This window comes from Monopterus albus, unplaced genomic scaffold, assembly GCF_001952655.1.
Source record: "Monopterus albus unplaced genomic scaffold, M_albus_1.0 scaffold287.1, whole genome shotgun sequence".
Lineage (NCBI taxonomy): Eukaryota > Metazoa > Chordata > Actinopteri > Synbranchiformes > Synbranchidae > Monopterus > Monopterus albus.
Genome location: NW_018128167.1, coordinates 366,596 through 379,746, shown reverse-complemented (window position 1 = coordinate 379,746; position 13,151 = coordinate 366,596). Strand labels below are relative to the sequence as shown.

At 45.6% G+C, this 13,151-nt stretch overlaps 1 protein-coding gene and 1 pseudogene across 5 annotated transcripts in view; one reads left to right on the top strand and one right to left on the bottom strand.

The window, feature by feature from the left end:
• plekhg2 (pleckstrin homology domain containing, family G (with RhoGef domain) member 2) overlaps positions 1-13,151 on the bottom strand; it is a 76,242-nt gene that overhangs the window by 53,005 nt on the left and 10,086 nt on the right. For 3 of the 5 annotated variants that reach the window (XM_020622695.1, XM_020622697.1, XM_020622698.1), the window contains exon 2: positions 6,522-6,599. In XM_020622695.1, the coding sequence (XP_020478351.1) occupies positions 6,522-6,570 (49 nt within the window). In that variant the 5' untranslated portion in view covers positions 6,571-6,599. Of the gene's footprint in view, positions 1-3,429; positions 3,489-6,521; positions 6,600-10,160; positions 10,226-13,151 lie in introns of those variants that run through there. The other 2 variants (XM_020622696.1, XM_020622700.1) reach the window with 2 other exon arrangements.
• LOC109973260 (ferritin, liver middle subunit-like) lies at positions 10,651-11,166 on the top strand (annotated as a pseudogene).

The window sequence follows — 13,151 nt, the reverse complement described above, 5'->3', positions numbered from 1 at the left end:
AAATATACCCACAAGACCCTCAACCCTGTTTTTCCTTTTAGGTGATATTTCAGCTTCGTAACAGAAGTACAGGTTCGTGCAGCAATAGCTTAGACAGCTGTTTTAGCAGTGTTGGTTGGACATGTGGTATGTCCATACGGTGGCTGTGGTACGGGCACGTGGTCTAAAGAGCCGTTCTGCTTTGGTCCACATGAAGAGCTGATGTTTCATTTGGAAAACCAACATATTTTACAAAATCATGTTGAAATTAATCAGCATTATTAAGTGACTGGACCCAGCCACCCGCTGCTCCTTGAAGCTGTTGTTGACATCTCATGTGTACTAATCATGAAGCTTGGCTGCATGGAACAAAGCTCGTGTTCGCCAGTCAGCAGACACGTTCAACGCAGCACTTATCTCAGCAAAGTTTTAACGTGTTCACTCCCGAATAGTTACTCAAAAAACTTGGGTCATTAAATGTAGGAGTGTATGTTACTGTTTATATAAGAATAAAAGTGTTTACATTATGAATCCAAAATTAAATATAGACTGTGACTCAACTTAACTGTTTTTTGTTGTTTTTGTTTTTTTCTCAAACAGCTGAACAGACACACACACACACACACTGAGCAGCAGCAGTCACAGCCTTATTTAGCCATGGCATTCAGACACGCTTCAGATCCCGGTCGACATGGTAGCAGAAGGGTGAGTCGCTGAGGATGTGTACGTGTCTTTGTACTTGAGATTTTAATCTGAAGTTCAGGGACCACGCCTGAACACAGGCCACTTCTGTTCCTCGTTACATTTAAACCACCTGTTTAAACTAGTCTTCCTTCTAGTTCCTTCCTTGGATCGCACGTGGTCCATGTGGTTGCTCACCTCGTTTTGTCCATTTGCCCGTCCAGTGGCACGTCGTTTTCTGCTCTGTTGTGAGCTCATCTTCTCCACCGTTTTTGGTGGTTTATGCCTGCTGGTTCGGATCCACCATCTGTGGGACCTTCCGTGTTCGCCACGCAGGCCATCATGTCTTCCTGGGCTGGCTGTGGCTGCCTTGTCAGCCTCTGTCCTTCTTCGGTTCCATGAGGACTCCTCCAGCCTTTCCTACAACTCTCCTGCCGCTGACCACTTGCTGACCCTTCCTGCCTTTCATTATGTTCCTTCATTTCCTGGGCACCGAGTTGCCCTCTTCTATTCCATCTTCTCTTGCTACTTCTCCTCTTCATGGGTCCCCAGGCTGTGCACTCCTTTCCTGGTACCGAGATGCCATCAGTCCTCTTACTTTCTTTCTCCGAGTGACCGCCTTCCGATTCGATGGTCTGCCCAGGCCTGCCGAACAGCCTTGTGGGTTTCCCTAGGATCATGTCCAGACCTGATTATGTAAAGTTCCCTGAAACAGTTGCTGCTGTGAATTGGCACTATGCAATCAGTTTAATAAAAGGTTTTGGGAATCCGCTGTTGTCTGGGAGTGGCGTGGACCTCCAAAGCCTTTTCCCCCCAAACCTCCATCCACAGGCACTACACTGTATTCAAACATTCATTCGACATTCATCCTTTCCGGGGGGCGGGGTCCCTGCTAATGAATGGTTGTGTGGATACATGTTAGTTAGATACTACTGTGAGGACCTTCTGCACTGTGAGGACATGTCCAGTCCAGTTCAGGTTAGGACTGACGCAGTAAACCAGTGGCACCATTCACACCTATTTAAAGCCAAAGTGTCCCCAGGACATGCAGATAAGAACCACATGGCTCAGTCAACTGCAGTGACCACATTAAGTCGCTGACGCAACGAGAGCAGGTAACAGTGTTATTGTCTTCAGACTGCTGCGTGTGTCCCTGGTGTCCGTCCACTTCCACTACTGGGATGCAGACTGGCTTTTTGTGTACAGAGGTGTGGACATTCTCCATGTCCATCAGCATCTGTGGACATTTGGATCGTGGACCTCTCTGATCAGATATGAGGAGAATGCCTTCTTAAGATTCCATCTTTATTCTTTCATTAGGTTGTATGTTTTTAGCCAGATGATGGTTTTTATTTGCACATAAAGAAAATATCATTAACAAGTAACAAACAAAAGGAGGCAGAGTAAACAAACAAGCACTAAAAAGAAACCAACAGAAGATGGTAGATATCTGCAAACATAAGAGAAAGAAGAGGAAGACTGACCAAATCTGCTGCTTCCTGTGTGCGTCTGTGTGTGTACAGGTGTGCACGTCTATGTAGACATGTGCATGTATGTGAGCGAATAAACAAGACGATCTTTTCTGGGTTACTCGTCGGGTTTCACACAAACTGAAGATCAAACTGTATTTAACACTGCTCTGCTGTGGTCGTTACATAATGAAACCATAAACTAAACGGGTGGATCTTTACACACAGTCTCTCCCTCCTCGTTTCTCTCTCTTATCACGTCTGGCTCAGCTCCAAGACCAAAACCACCATGACTTCATCCTCAGGGATTTATAAATAGCACTACCAAGGACGAGTGCTGACCTCATCACAGGGATTTATAAATAGCACTACCAAGGGCGAGTGCTGACCTCATCACATCACCATCATCATCATCATCATCATCATCACGGACGATATGTTCACACATGACTGTACAACAGGAAGAGAAACTCAGCTCCATCATTTAACAGATACAGACATTAATAAGAGAAGAGAGAAACTAATGAGATGAAGAAAGAGCCACGGACACTGATGCTTCTTACTTCTTACATACTAGTGCATCACTGTTTGTTCATGGAACCAAGTGACTGTCATTAACTAGAGACACAGTCATCTGCTGTTTCAGACTGTTTGGATGTTTGACTGCTTAAAATGAAGCCACATCTGCTCATGAGCCCTCATCACATGTTCAGTTCTTAGTGTGGACCGGAGCTGTGATCAGCTTCCTGTGAGGATTTTTAGGGGCCTGATCAGGTCAGAGTCTCCAATAACGGACCTTTAATGATTTTGAATCATTAAAGTCATTTTTCTAAATAAAATCTGCAGGTAAAATGAGGGTTTCAACAGAAGAATTTGTTATAAATGAGCGTCAGTGTCTGGAAACAGAAAAAGGCCTGTTGTTCTAGAATAATCTGATAAAGTACAAACCACTTCCACCCAAGGTTTCACACTGGGGCCACGTCCCGTCTTAAATCTGACTGATAACTTCTCAACAACGTTGCTAAATCACGATCCAAACATTTTGGGTCTCTTCCAAACATGATGAGGCTTCAGGATGACTTCTACAAATTACAGCAGAACAACATGCTCCCAGCACCACGAGCTGATCAGTCATTGTAAAAATAGATCATTTGTATAAAAGTTCACATGATAAAAACACTAAACGTGCACAACCTGGGACTGAAGCAGTCAGATAACGACCCGGTCAGACCCACCTCCACTGTTTCCAGCAGAGCATGAAGTTAGAAAAGCTTTTACACAGTGTTACACAGCTACTTACGGCTCGCCGCGGCTCAGTGTGAGTGTGTGTCAGTCAGCCGACAACATGCTGGGTCCCTGTGTAAACCCATGGCTACACACTGACTGAAGCCTGTCAATCACACTCAGACTGAAACTAAGCCGTTTCTCTCCTTTTTGATTTCCTGTTACTGTGTGTGTGCTGCTGTTTTTGTGGGGACCAGCTTGAGCTTCAGGTATTTTCAAATGAAACCATTTTGCTTGTACGAAAGTCAAATTGGGTTTTATGGTTACAGTGCAGTTAGGTTTGGTTTTACGGTTAGAGACTGGGGGGGGTGGCATCATAGGGGTCTCATAGCAGTACTAATCTGTATTTGTGTGTGAGTCTTAGTGTGAAGGAAAGCTTTGCACCTGACTTTAAACGCAGGATGTGGTTAATGAACATCCTTCTCTTTCTCGCTCTGTGACTTCATTTGAGTTTCTACAGGAGGTGGGGTCATGTTAACATCGCCCGCTGGGCTCAGGCATCTGGTGCATATGCGAGGAATGTTTAAGTATGAATTACAGCCGCTGGTTTTTGTGGACTGGCTGCTTCTCTTAAATCCCAGCAATGTACTGATATTCTCTACATTTATTTTAGCCTATATTTGGTCATAGGTAGTCAAAGCGTCCCTGTTAACCGCACCAGACCGAGCCTGTCCCTGGATCACTGTGAGGCTGAAGACAACATAAAGCCAGGAGGATTCTCAGGCAGGTTCTGCAGCTCTGATCTCTAAGTGGGTTGATAGAGGCTGATCAGGTAGCAGGTTAACTGTAACAGGTCAAGGGGTTAATTGATTAGTAGCCTGATCACCAGCTAACTGAATCTGATTAATGACAGGCTGAAGAATGAATCATCTTCTTTTTGTCTGTCTGAAACCAGCGAGTTATTTTAAGGTGGAATTCCCCTTTAAATACACGCTACAAAACTTTAAGGTGGAGTGCACTGAGTGTGTGTCATTACAGTAACGGGAGACCAGGTCCTCGCTGTCATGTGTTCGGCTGTGGTGTAACATGGTGTCGCTGCAGCGCTGAAACTTCACGGCCTGTTTGACTTCAACACATGAACGCACAGTGCCAGCCCATTTAAGGAAAGTTTTATTTTATACGTCTGGATGATATTAGGACGTCCATTAAATGTTTTTATAATCAAGATGTGATGGCATCATGACGTATACACTGCTCCAGATCATTTATGTGGACGAATAATCGTCACTCTTTGTCTTTTCAGAACACACAGTCTACTCCGTACTTCAAATGTGATGCAGATTGTTTTTGTTTCCTTCCTCGACACCATGGCCATAAAAACGACGGTAACTGATCTGCAGACAGCTTGGTACAGTAACAGTGCATCAATGACGCTGTGATCTAAGCAAAGTGTGTTTCACGCCTTGGCCAACTGGCCAAATTCACGAGACTGGCAGAGATCTGAGGTCACTGACCTTTGACCTTTGATCACCAATATCTCATCAGTTCATCCTTGAACACTTGTGCCAAATTTAAGAAATTCCTTCAAAACGATCTCACAAGAATGGGATGGATGGACAACCAGAAAACATTACACCTCCACCTCCACCCATGGCTAGCACTGGCACGGAGGCATAATAAGGTTGTGTTTTCTTTGTACAGTGTGTGTGTGTGTGTGTGTGTGTGTGTGTGTGTGTTTTAGCAAGTGATGGTTTTCAGGCTGCAGCAGAGATAAAGCGACATGTTGACAAAGACAGAGACGAGACAGGAAGTGACTCTTCTTGCATCATCATTTACAGCACAGAGGACTGATGTTAGGGCTGCTGCGACCTTTGACCCCTTCACAGCTTGGTGCCAAACACTTAATCCTGGAAACACACACATCCTTAGTTTCCTCGTGTTTACATTCATTCCTCCAGTCTGAAGTGAACTCCCTTAAACAATTCTTTTTCTTTTCTCGTACTGACACGTTTTTCCTCCAGGTTGTCGGCCTACGTCTCCGTGAACTACTTTGGAAAACAGACGCCAATCATGTAAAAAGTTTGTAATAGATGGGCTGAAACCTTCTTGGCCGGCAGCTCGCTGCTTTAAAGCTGCTCTGACCAGCTGTGTCTGGGCCATGGCTGTTGTCAGGCTGGTTTAATTCCACTCTGACTGTTTCTGCTCCTTGTTTCCAGGCCAAACTCCCTGGCTGGTTGCTGCCTGTTACATATTTCTTTCAGAGGCTTCGTTATCAGCGCACTAACAGCAGGGAGGCTTCAGAAAGCAGCCAGTCGCAGACAAGAACACAAAGAACTAAAAGCAGCTCTCTTCTCTTTTTTCTCATGCCCACTGTGTTCTCACTTTGTCTCCTGCGTCCTCCTCCCTCTCCACTCCTCTGCTGTTTCTGTTCTATCGGTCATCGTTCTGATTTTCTGCAGCCTTATCTTGGGTGTTCTCTCCACTTTCTGTTTTGTTCTTTTCTGTGCTGCATTTTATCGTGTGTGTGTGTGTGTGTGTGTGTGTGTGTGTCATGGCAGAGACGCTGCTCAGCTGTATATACTTTATCACTACAAACCATAAAACTTCCTGCACACTGAGTACAGTGGCGTTGGTGTGTGTGTGATCACACCTCATCACTGAGCCTCTGTGTGTGTTACTGTTGTGCATAACAGCGGTCCAGCAGGGTGGCCTCTCTCTTTGCTGACAGGAAGTCACAGCTCAGAGAAACTGGGCCCGAGACTCAAAACACTGAAATAAATCTGGTTAAAATGACTTTGAATTGGCACTAGCTCCACGGCAAAAATCATATCTAACACAGCAGCTAGGTCCCACTAATATATCAACAAGTACTTGAACCACATGTAGACGACTTGTGTTCCAGGTGTTTCAGCCTTAAAGCTCCACTCTGGTCGGACTCAAACTCACAACCTTTGCACCACTGCGAAGCACATTCACTTTGACTTTGGTACGTCGTCACTCTTAGCTCTGTGTTTGGTCTCCACCACCTCCTGAGGGGAAGCTCTGGCTCTGCAGCTGCTACATGCTCCCCCACAGAGTCTGTGTCTGTCTCTCTGCTGTTTGCTGCTGGGCAGGTCATAGAGCTTGTTCCATGAAAACAGCTGAACAATTGCCCCCCCACCCTATTACCTGTGGTACTAGGCGATCTCTGGCTGCCACGCCGTGACCCCTCAGGCATGGTGCGTTGATGTCACAGGAAGTAGAAACCTGGTGAAAAAAAGATGAGAGACCTATGGTTAGCGTCTGCTTTCCCAGCTTCCTGCCACATCCTTGCAAACAACAAGTCAGTGCAGATTTTCCCTCACAGCATAAAAGCACAACAGCAGCACAAAGAGACTTCACACACTCAGAGGCAGGAGGTACCAACTTCTCTACAGGTCTTTGTGTAACAGAGGAAAGGAGACAAGAAGAGGAGGCCTGTGCCAAGGAATTCTGTCTTGTGTAAAAAGAGTGAGGACATATGTAATGTTTGGCTGGAAAACAAGAATGTAGTCTCTTCTCTTAACTGCTCTGTGTGTGTGTGTGGCCTGGTATTACTGTGGGGATTATGGGGACGTAAATCTGTTTACACAGTCGCCAGTGGGGACTCGACATCCTCATGGGGACAAAATGCATGTCCCTCAAATCATGACATTTTAGAGCAATGACCTGGTTTAAGGTTAGGTGAAGTGAGGGTTAGGTTAAGGGTCTCCAGGAAATGACTGAAATGTCCCCTGAAGTGATGAAAACACAGTGTGTGTGTGTCCACTGGGGGATAATGGCCTCCTCCAAACTCATTCACCGAGTAAAAACAGGTTGACCCAATTAGTCAGTTGTACACACGAGTGTTTCTGCAGCTGTCTGCTGGGTGAGGGCCGCTTAGTAACACAAGCCAGATGCAGAGCTGGTCTACAGGCTCCATGCTGAAATCCCTGCACCGTGTGTGGAGAGCCCCGCTGATGTGTTCCTGAGGGGTTTCAGGCTGGTGACTCCAACCAGTCCGTATGTGGGGACATGATGGGAGTGGATTTTCACAACGTTGGCTGTATACACACCTTAAAGTGTGCTGTAAAGCAGAAGCTACAGGACGTCACTCAAGTGGAATAAATACTGAAAATGACTCCCATACAGCCAGTGTGGTGCCCTTCTGTACTAATTAATAAATAAAAACATGGTGTTACACTATGGTAGGAGCACAGAAAGTACAGCGAAGAAGAACCCGGTGTGTAGGCACAGCACGAAGGTTAATCTGTACAGATTCACTGCTACTAAACACGGTGTCAGTACCATTCTGTTATGGGGTCAAAGTGCACATGACCAGAGCCACCCTCAGTTTAGTCACCTGAACATGTTCATGTAGCAAAAACTCAGACAAACTTAAGACTGGATGCTCGGAGTCCGTCGAGCTTTAGGCTCAGCAGAACGTGACCAGAGTTTCATGGGGACAAACAGATGTTATTATTTTCACATCATCGTTTGATCTGTTTTCATTACGTTCTCTCCACATTTGCTTTATCAGTCACAAAATGTTTTTCAGTTAATGTTATACAATTATGTTTTTTGTTTTTGAGGCAAGTTTATCTATTATTTATACACACAATTATATATTTAAATACAGCAACACAACATATGTAGCACAACAGTACCCAGATGTACTACTATTACATTTTCAGTCTTTAGGAAGACACAACCAAATAAGGGGCTTTGTAGCACAATGGTTAGCGTGTGGGACTTCTAGATGAGTATCAGTGAAAAAATTCAAAGGCTGTAGGTTCAAATCCCACTTTACAAACGCTCAAATAACCGTCAGGATTGTCACCACAGAATGTGTAAAGCTTAATTTATACTCAACAGAGAACATGTGACTCCAGGGAAAGTGAGGGAGTCTGAATTACAGAAAAGAAAAAGTGAGTGTCAGTCAGTCCAGCCTCTAGACTCAGAGAGAGAATGAGCTCTTGTTGCCACAACAGGACAATCTGCAGACAGACTACCTCAGTATTAAACAACCATCAAACACCATCCAGTTTGACTCCACTCAGCTCCACAGTGGAACCAGCTTCAGCTCCCAGAGTAGCTTAGGGCGTTACAGGAAAGCTACAGTATGAAGGCTCAGGGGTCAGAGGTCACAGTTCAGTTCACAGTTCAGTTTTCTCCAGATGACTCGTACAGTCCCAGCTCAGCCAAAGTGAAACCAAATGTACAGGGTGCGTTTCAGAAGTAAGGCTACTTCAGAGAGACAGCTGAAAGAAATGCTGAGTGAGCGACTGCACTGAGTCACAGAAGCTAGCGAGACCGAGGCTAGACAGGAAATGACAACATTATTTTGGCTCCCAGTAAAGCAAACTTCCATCCCTGCTCCTGATGCTGTTATTAGGGACAGCTGGCATGTGAATGAATGTGGTACACATTCTGTGTTTAACCATCCACCCTGATGCCTCCTGAGCTCTGGTGGAAGTTATAAAGGTAATACAGGAAGTAAAACCGGGAGTCGGTCCCTATGGCCAGCGTGCAGGCTGAAACAGCTGAGTTTTTAATAACTAACTAACAAATCAACTCACGTTACATGTTGGCACATCCAGAACATACAACTTCTGTGATCAGGCCACAACGTGGAGCTCACACTGAAGGTGATGACCAGTGTTGTTCGCCGACAAAATGGATTCAAACATCCTCAACAAAAAGAGAGAAAGGCAGCACTATGTGAAACCCTACTGTGAATGGAAGGTAAGGAGGCAGAAGGAAATCCAAAGCTGCAGTGTTACAGTCTGTTCACTTCATGTCACAGCTCAGTCACAACAAGTGGAAGACTTACAGATGTTTTCACAGCAGACATGTGAGAAATCCAACTGAAGACTTGTTCAAATTGCAGACAGTTAAGAAAAGTGTCTGACCGGCCAGAAATTCTAGCATAACTCTAAGGTTGTAGGTTTGAGTCCCACCAGAGTTTACACAGAACATGTGCATCACATGCACCATGAATGTTGTAGGTAAACTGTAGTGTTTTGTTCCAAAGATACATCTTGTCTCTCCAAAACTATGTGACACACAAATCAATGAGCTTAGTACCTGACAGGTGAAAAAGAAAGAAGGTAAACACGGTGTGTTCAACCTGACACCAACAGGTGGCATCACACTCACTGCGTCCTTGTGTTTGGGTTCAAACACACAAGACTGAAACGTAACAGAGAAAATAGAGACTGATGACAATAATTAGTGCTGGAGCTGATGAAATCTCACAGTTGTGCAGTAACGAGCCTATAGGTCTGCAGTCCGCAGCCTGGGAACCACCCTATACTGTCTGTGTGTTTACTTTCCCGTCGCTTGGACCGGGGTTCATGTTTATATGAGCTCACTGAGAGGGAGGCCTCCTGGGCTTCAGCCCTCGGCGGCGCCTCCTCAGCTGCTCATGCTAAGCTTCACTAATCAAATACTCTGGTTTGTTTAACACCAACACTTCGATGACAGCGGTGTCAGTGGCACTTTAACAAAAGACAGACTGTTTAAAACTGGTACATATGGGTATTTGTCACAGTGTTACTGTGCTGCTGGTCATCCACTGTTGTGTCTGGTAGTGGCTCAGGATGTGAGGCCAGAGAGGAGTGGCAATAATATGCAACAGAGATTATTTACAGAAATATGAGAACTAAACGTCAGCTGGCTCAGGGTTTGTGTTGCTCAGCTTTTGTTTCAGTCTACACAGGAGGGAGAAAGCTTCACACTTAACACATCTCAGTTGCTCAACAACCGGCAGATATCTGGAGCCAGTCGATCCCTGTCTCCTACATTTACCTTCATTACAGCAACATTTTGTAGGAAAGGAAATCACTGCCTGGGCTGCATTCAGTGGCCACTCTTTATTAGCAGCAGTGGAGTCGCTGGCAGATGGATGGAGGCAGTGACATGCGGTCAGGGGAGGCAGGTGAGGCAGAGCCTCCCCTGTCAATCTTGAAAAGAAAAAAGTTAACCATAAAATATAATGAATGTTAATATTTGTCGGCCGGTGTGTGTTGTAGGTCCTTTTGCCGTTCGAATCCGATGTTGAAGGATTTTTTTTCAATAAAGAATAGCAGAATTTTCGTATGTCCCGTTCAAATACATGGAGGAGATGCACGATGAGGCAGCACTTTGCTGTGCCTCTCGGTGGATCATGTGATCCTCACAAACTGTATGCGATGCAAACAGTGTGTCGCTGTCCCTCTATATATATTGACTTCACTGCAGGGAAGAAGTTCTTGTTTCAGCAGTGTTTGAATGAAACCATCTTTCTCTGCTGTTCAAGCAAAAGTAGAAGAAACACCAGCTGAAATGGACTCCCAGGTGCGTCACAACTACCACGGTGACTGTGAGGCCACCATCAACCGGATGGTCAACATGGAGCTCTATGCTTCCTACAACTACACTTCCATGAGCTCTTTCTTCTCCCGTGACAATGTGGCCCTCCCAGGCTTTGCTCATTATTTCAAGGAGTGCAGTGATGAGGAGAGGGAGCACACTGAGAAGCTGCTGTCCTTCCAGAACAAGAGAGGAGGAGGCAGCTTCCTCCAGGACGAGCCACTACCTGAATGACCAGGTGGAGCACATGAAGAAGCTGGGTGACTACATCACCAATCTCAGCAAAATGGATGCTGCCAACAACAAGCTGGCAGAGTACCTGTTTGACAAGCACACCCTGGAGGGCAAGAGCTAAACACACAGGCCCAGGAACGAGCTTGGTGTCAGTTGTGGTGACCTACAGACTTCAGTTTATTCACTGAGCTTAACTTGTAACTTCTCCTACTCTGTGGTGGCGCTTTAAGTGTATGGAAGAATGTCTACAGCTGTTAATTGCCTCTGACTTTCTGATGTGTCAGTGTGAATAAACATTTTGAACTGGAAAATATTTGGACATTTTTGTCCAGAAGGATCTTCTTTATTGAAAACATTTGTTTTAATATTGGATTCAAACGGTAAAAGGGTTTGTAATACATACCAGCTGACAAATGGATTTCGTGTACAAGGTAAGACCATAAACTTTTATTATTTCTAGTTAGAAATAAGCTCAACTGGAATAAATTCTAACCTCAAATTAAATATGGGTCACGTTTGTGTGAAGAATGTTGATATGAGATATAAAACAACCCATTGTCTGTTAACAGACAGTTTGTATTTGTAAATCTGACTGTAAAAGAGTTAGTGCCTCACCAGCTGTCAACCTCACCGCACGTCACTGGATGGAGGAGGTACACAGTGCAGCAGAAACAGTCCCGTCTGTGGTTTCGGCAACAGAAGCAACTTTGTTAAAGCTGGGGAAGACGGTGGCTTTGGCTGAATAAACATGTTGAACCTTTTCTGTATTAAATTAGACCATGATTGTCCTCTGACCTGCTGTGAGAGTCTACACACATGCACAAAACAGTGTGAGCGGATTTTTTACTGGTAACAAATATTTTGGTGGAAAACAAATACACTGGCTGAAAATGTCCCTGATATGTTCAGTATTAATGTATTTGCAGCTTGCCAAACACAGCCCAGTCACAGCGACATGTCATTCAGGGCCTATCTGCTGCTGCAGTTCGGTTGCACAGAACCATCGTTTCAAGGAGACCACACATAAACATAAGACACGAACAACCTGACACTTCACTAGCTGCATGTGGCGCAAAGTGCTTTGGACTTGTAGCTAAACGTGAAAGAAGTGAGTCAGAGTGTGGGTCCCACCCTGGTCAGGTAGCATGAAACTGTAGCCTCAGTACCAACCCAGACTGTCAGAATAACCACTACACGACCTTGAAATGAAGTAGGTTACAGGTAAATATTTAAGAAGTAATGCAACTATTTCATTTACTTCATCAAAGTAATGCAACATTTGATTATGTTTTGATTACTTTTCTAACAAGTGTTTTAAACTGGACAACAAAGACCTAAAAACATCAACTTAACAGCTTAACACGACTGTGACGCAATGACTAGCATGTTGGCCTTCTACCTGAACGCTCAGCAGGTGAGGCAAGCATTGTGGGTTCGAGTCCCACCAGAGCTGAGCTTCATGTGTCACTGAAAGCTGAGTGCTGAAGCCCAACAGTACCTGAAAAGCGCCGTCGACTGAAACCACTATCTATGTACCTCCATCCATCCATCCATTTTCCTCCGTTTATCCGGGACCGGGTCGCGGGGGCAGCAGTCTAAGCAAAGATGCCCAGACTTCCCTCTCTCCAGACACTTCCTCCATCTCCTCTGGTTAAATGCCGAGGCGTTCCCAGGCCAGCTGAGAGACACAGTCCCTCCAGCGTGTCCTGGGTCTTCCTCGGGGCCTCCTCCCGGTGGGACATGCCCAGAACACCTCCCTAGGAAGGAGCCTAGGAAGGCATGTCAACCAAGACAGCCCAATAACATCCAGAGACTTAAGGTACTCAGGGCGGATCTCATCCACCCCCGGTGCCTTGCCACCAAGAAGCTTCTTGACTACCTCAGTGACTTCAGCTTGGGTGATGGACGAGTCCACATCTGAGCCCTCAGCCTCTGCTTCCTCATCCGAAGACATGGCGCCGGGATTGAGGAGATCCTCGAAGTATTCCTTCCACCGTCCGACAATGTCCCCAGTTGAGGTCAACAGCTGCCCACCTCCACTGTAAACAGTTTTGGCAGGGTACTGCTTCCCTCTCCTGAGGCGCCGGACGGCTTGCCAGAATCTCTTTGAGGCCGACCGATAGTCCTTCTCCATGGCCTCACCAAACTCTTCCCAGACCCGAGTTTTTGCCTCCGCAACCGTCTGGGCTGCAGCCCGCTTGGCCTGCTGGTACC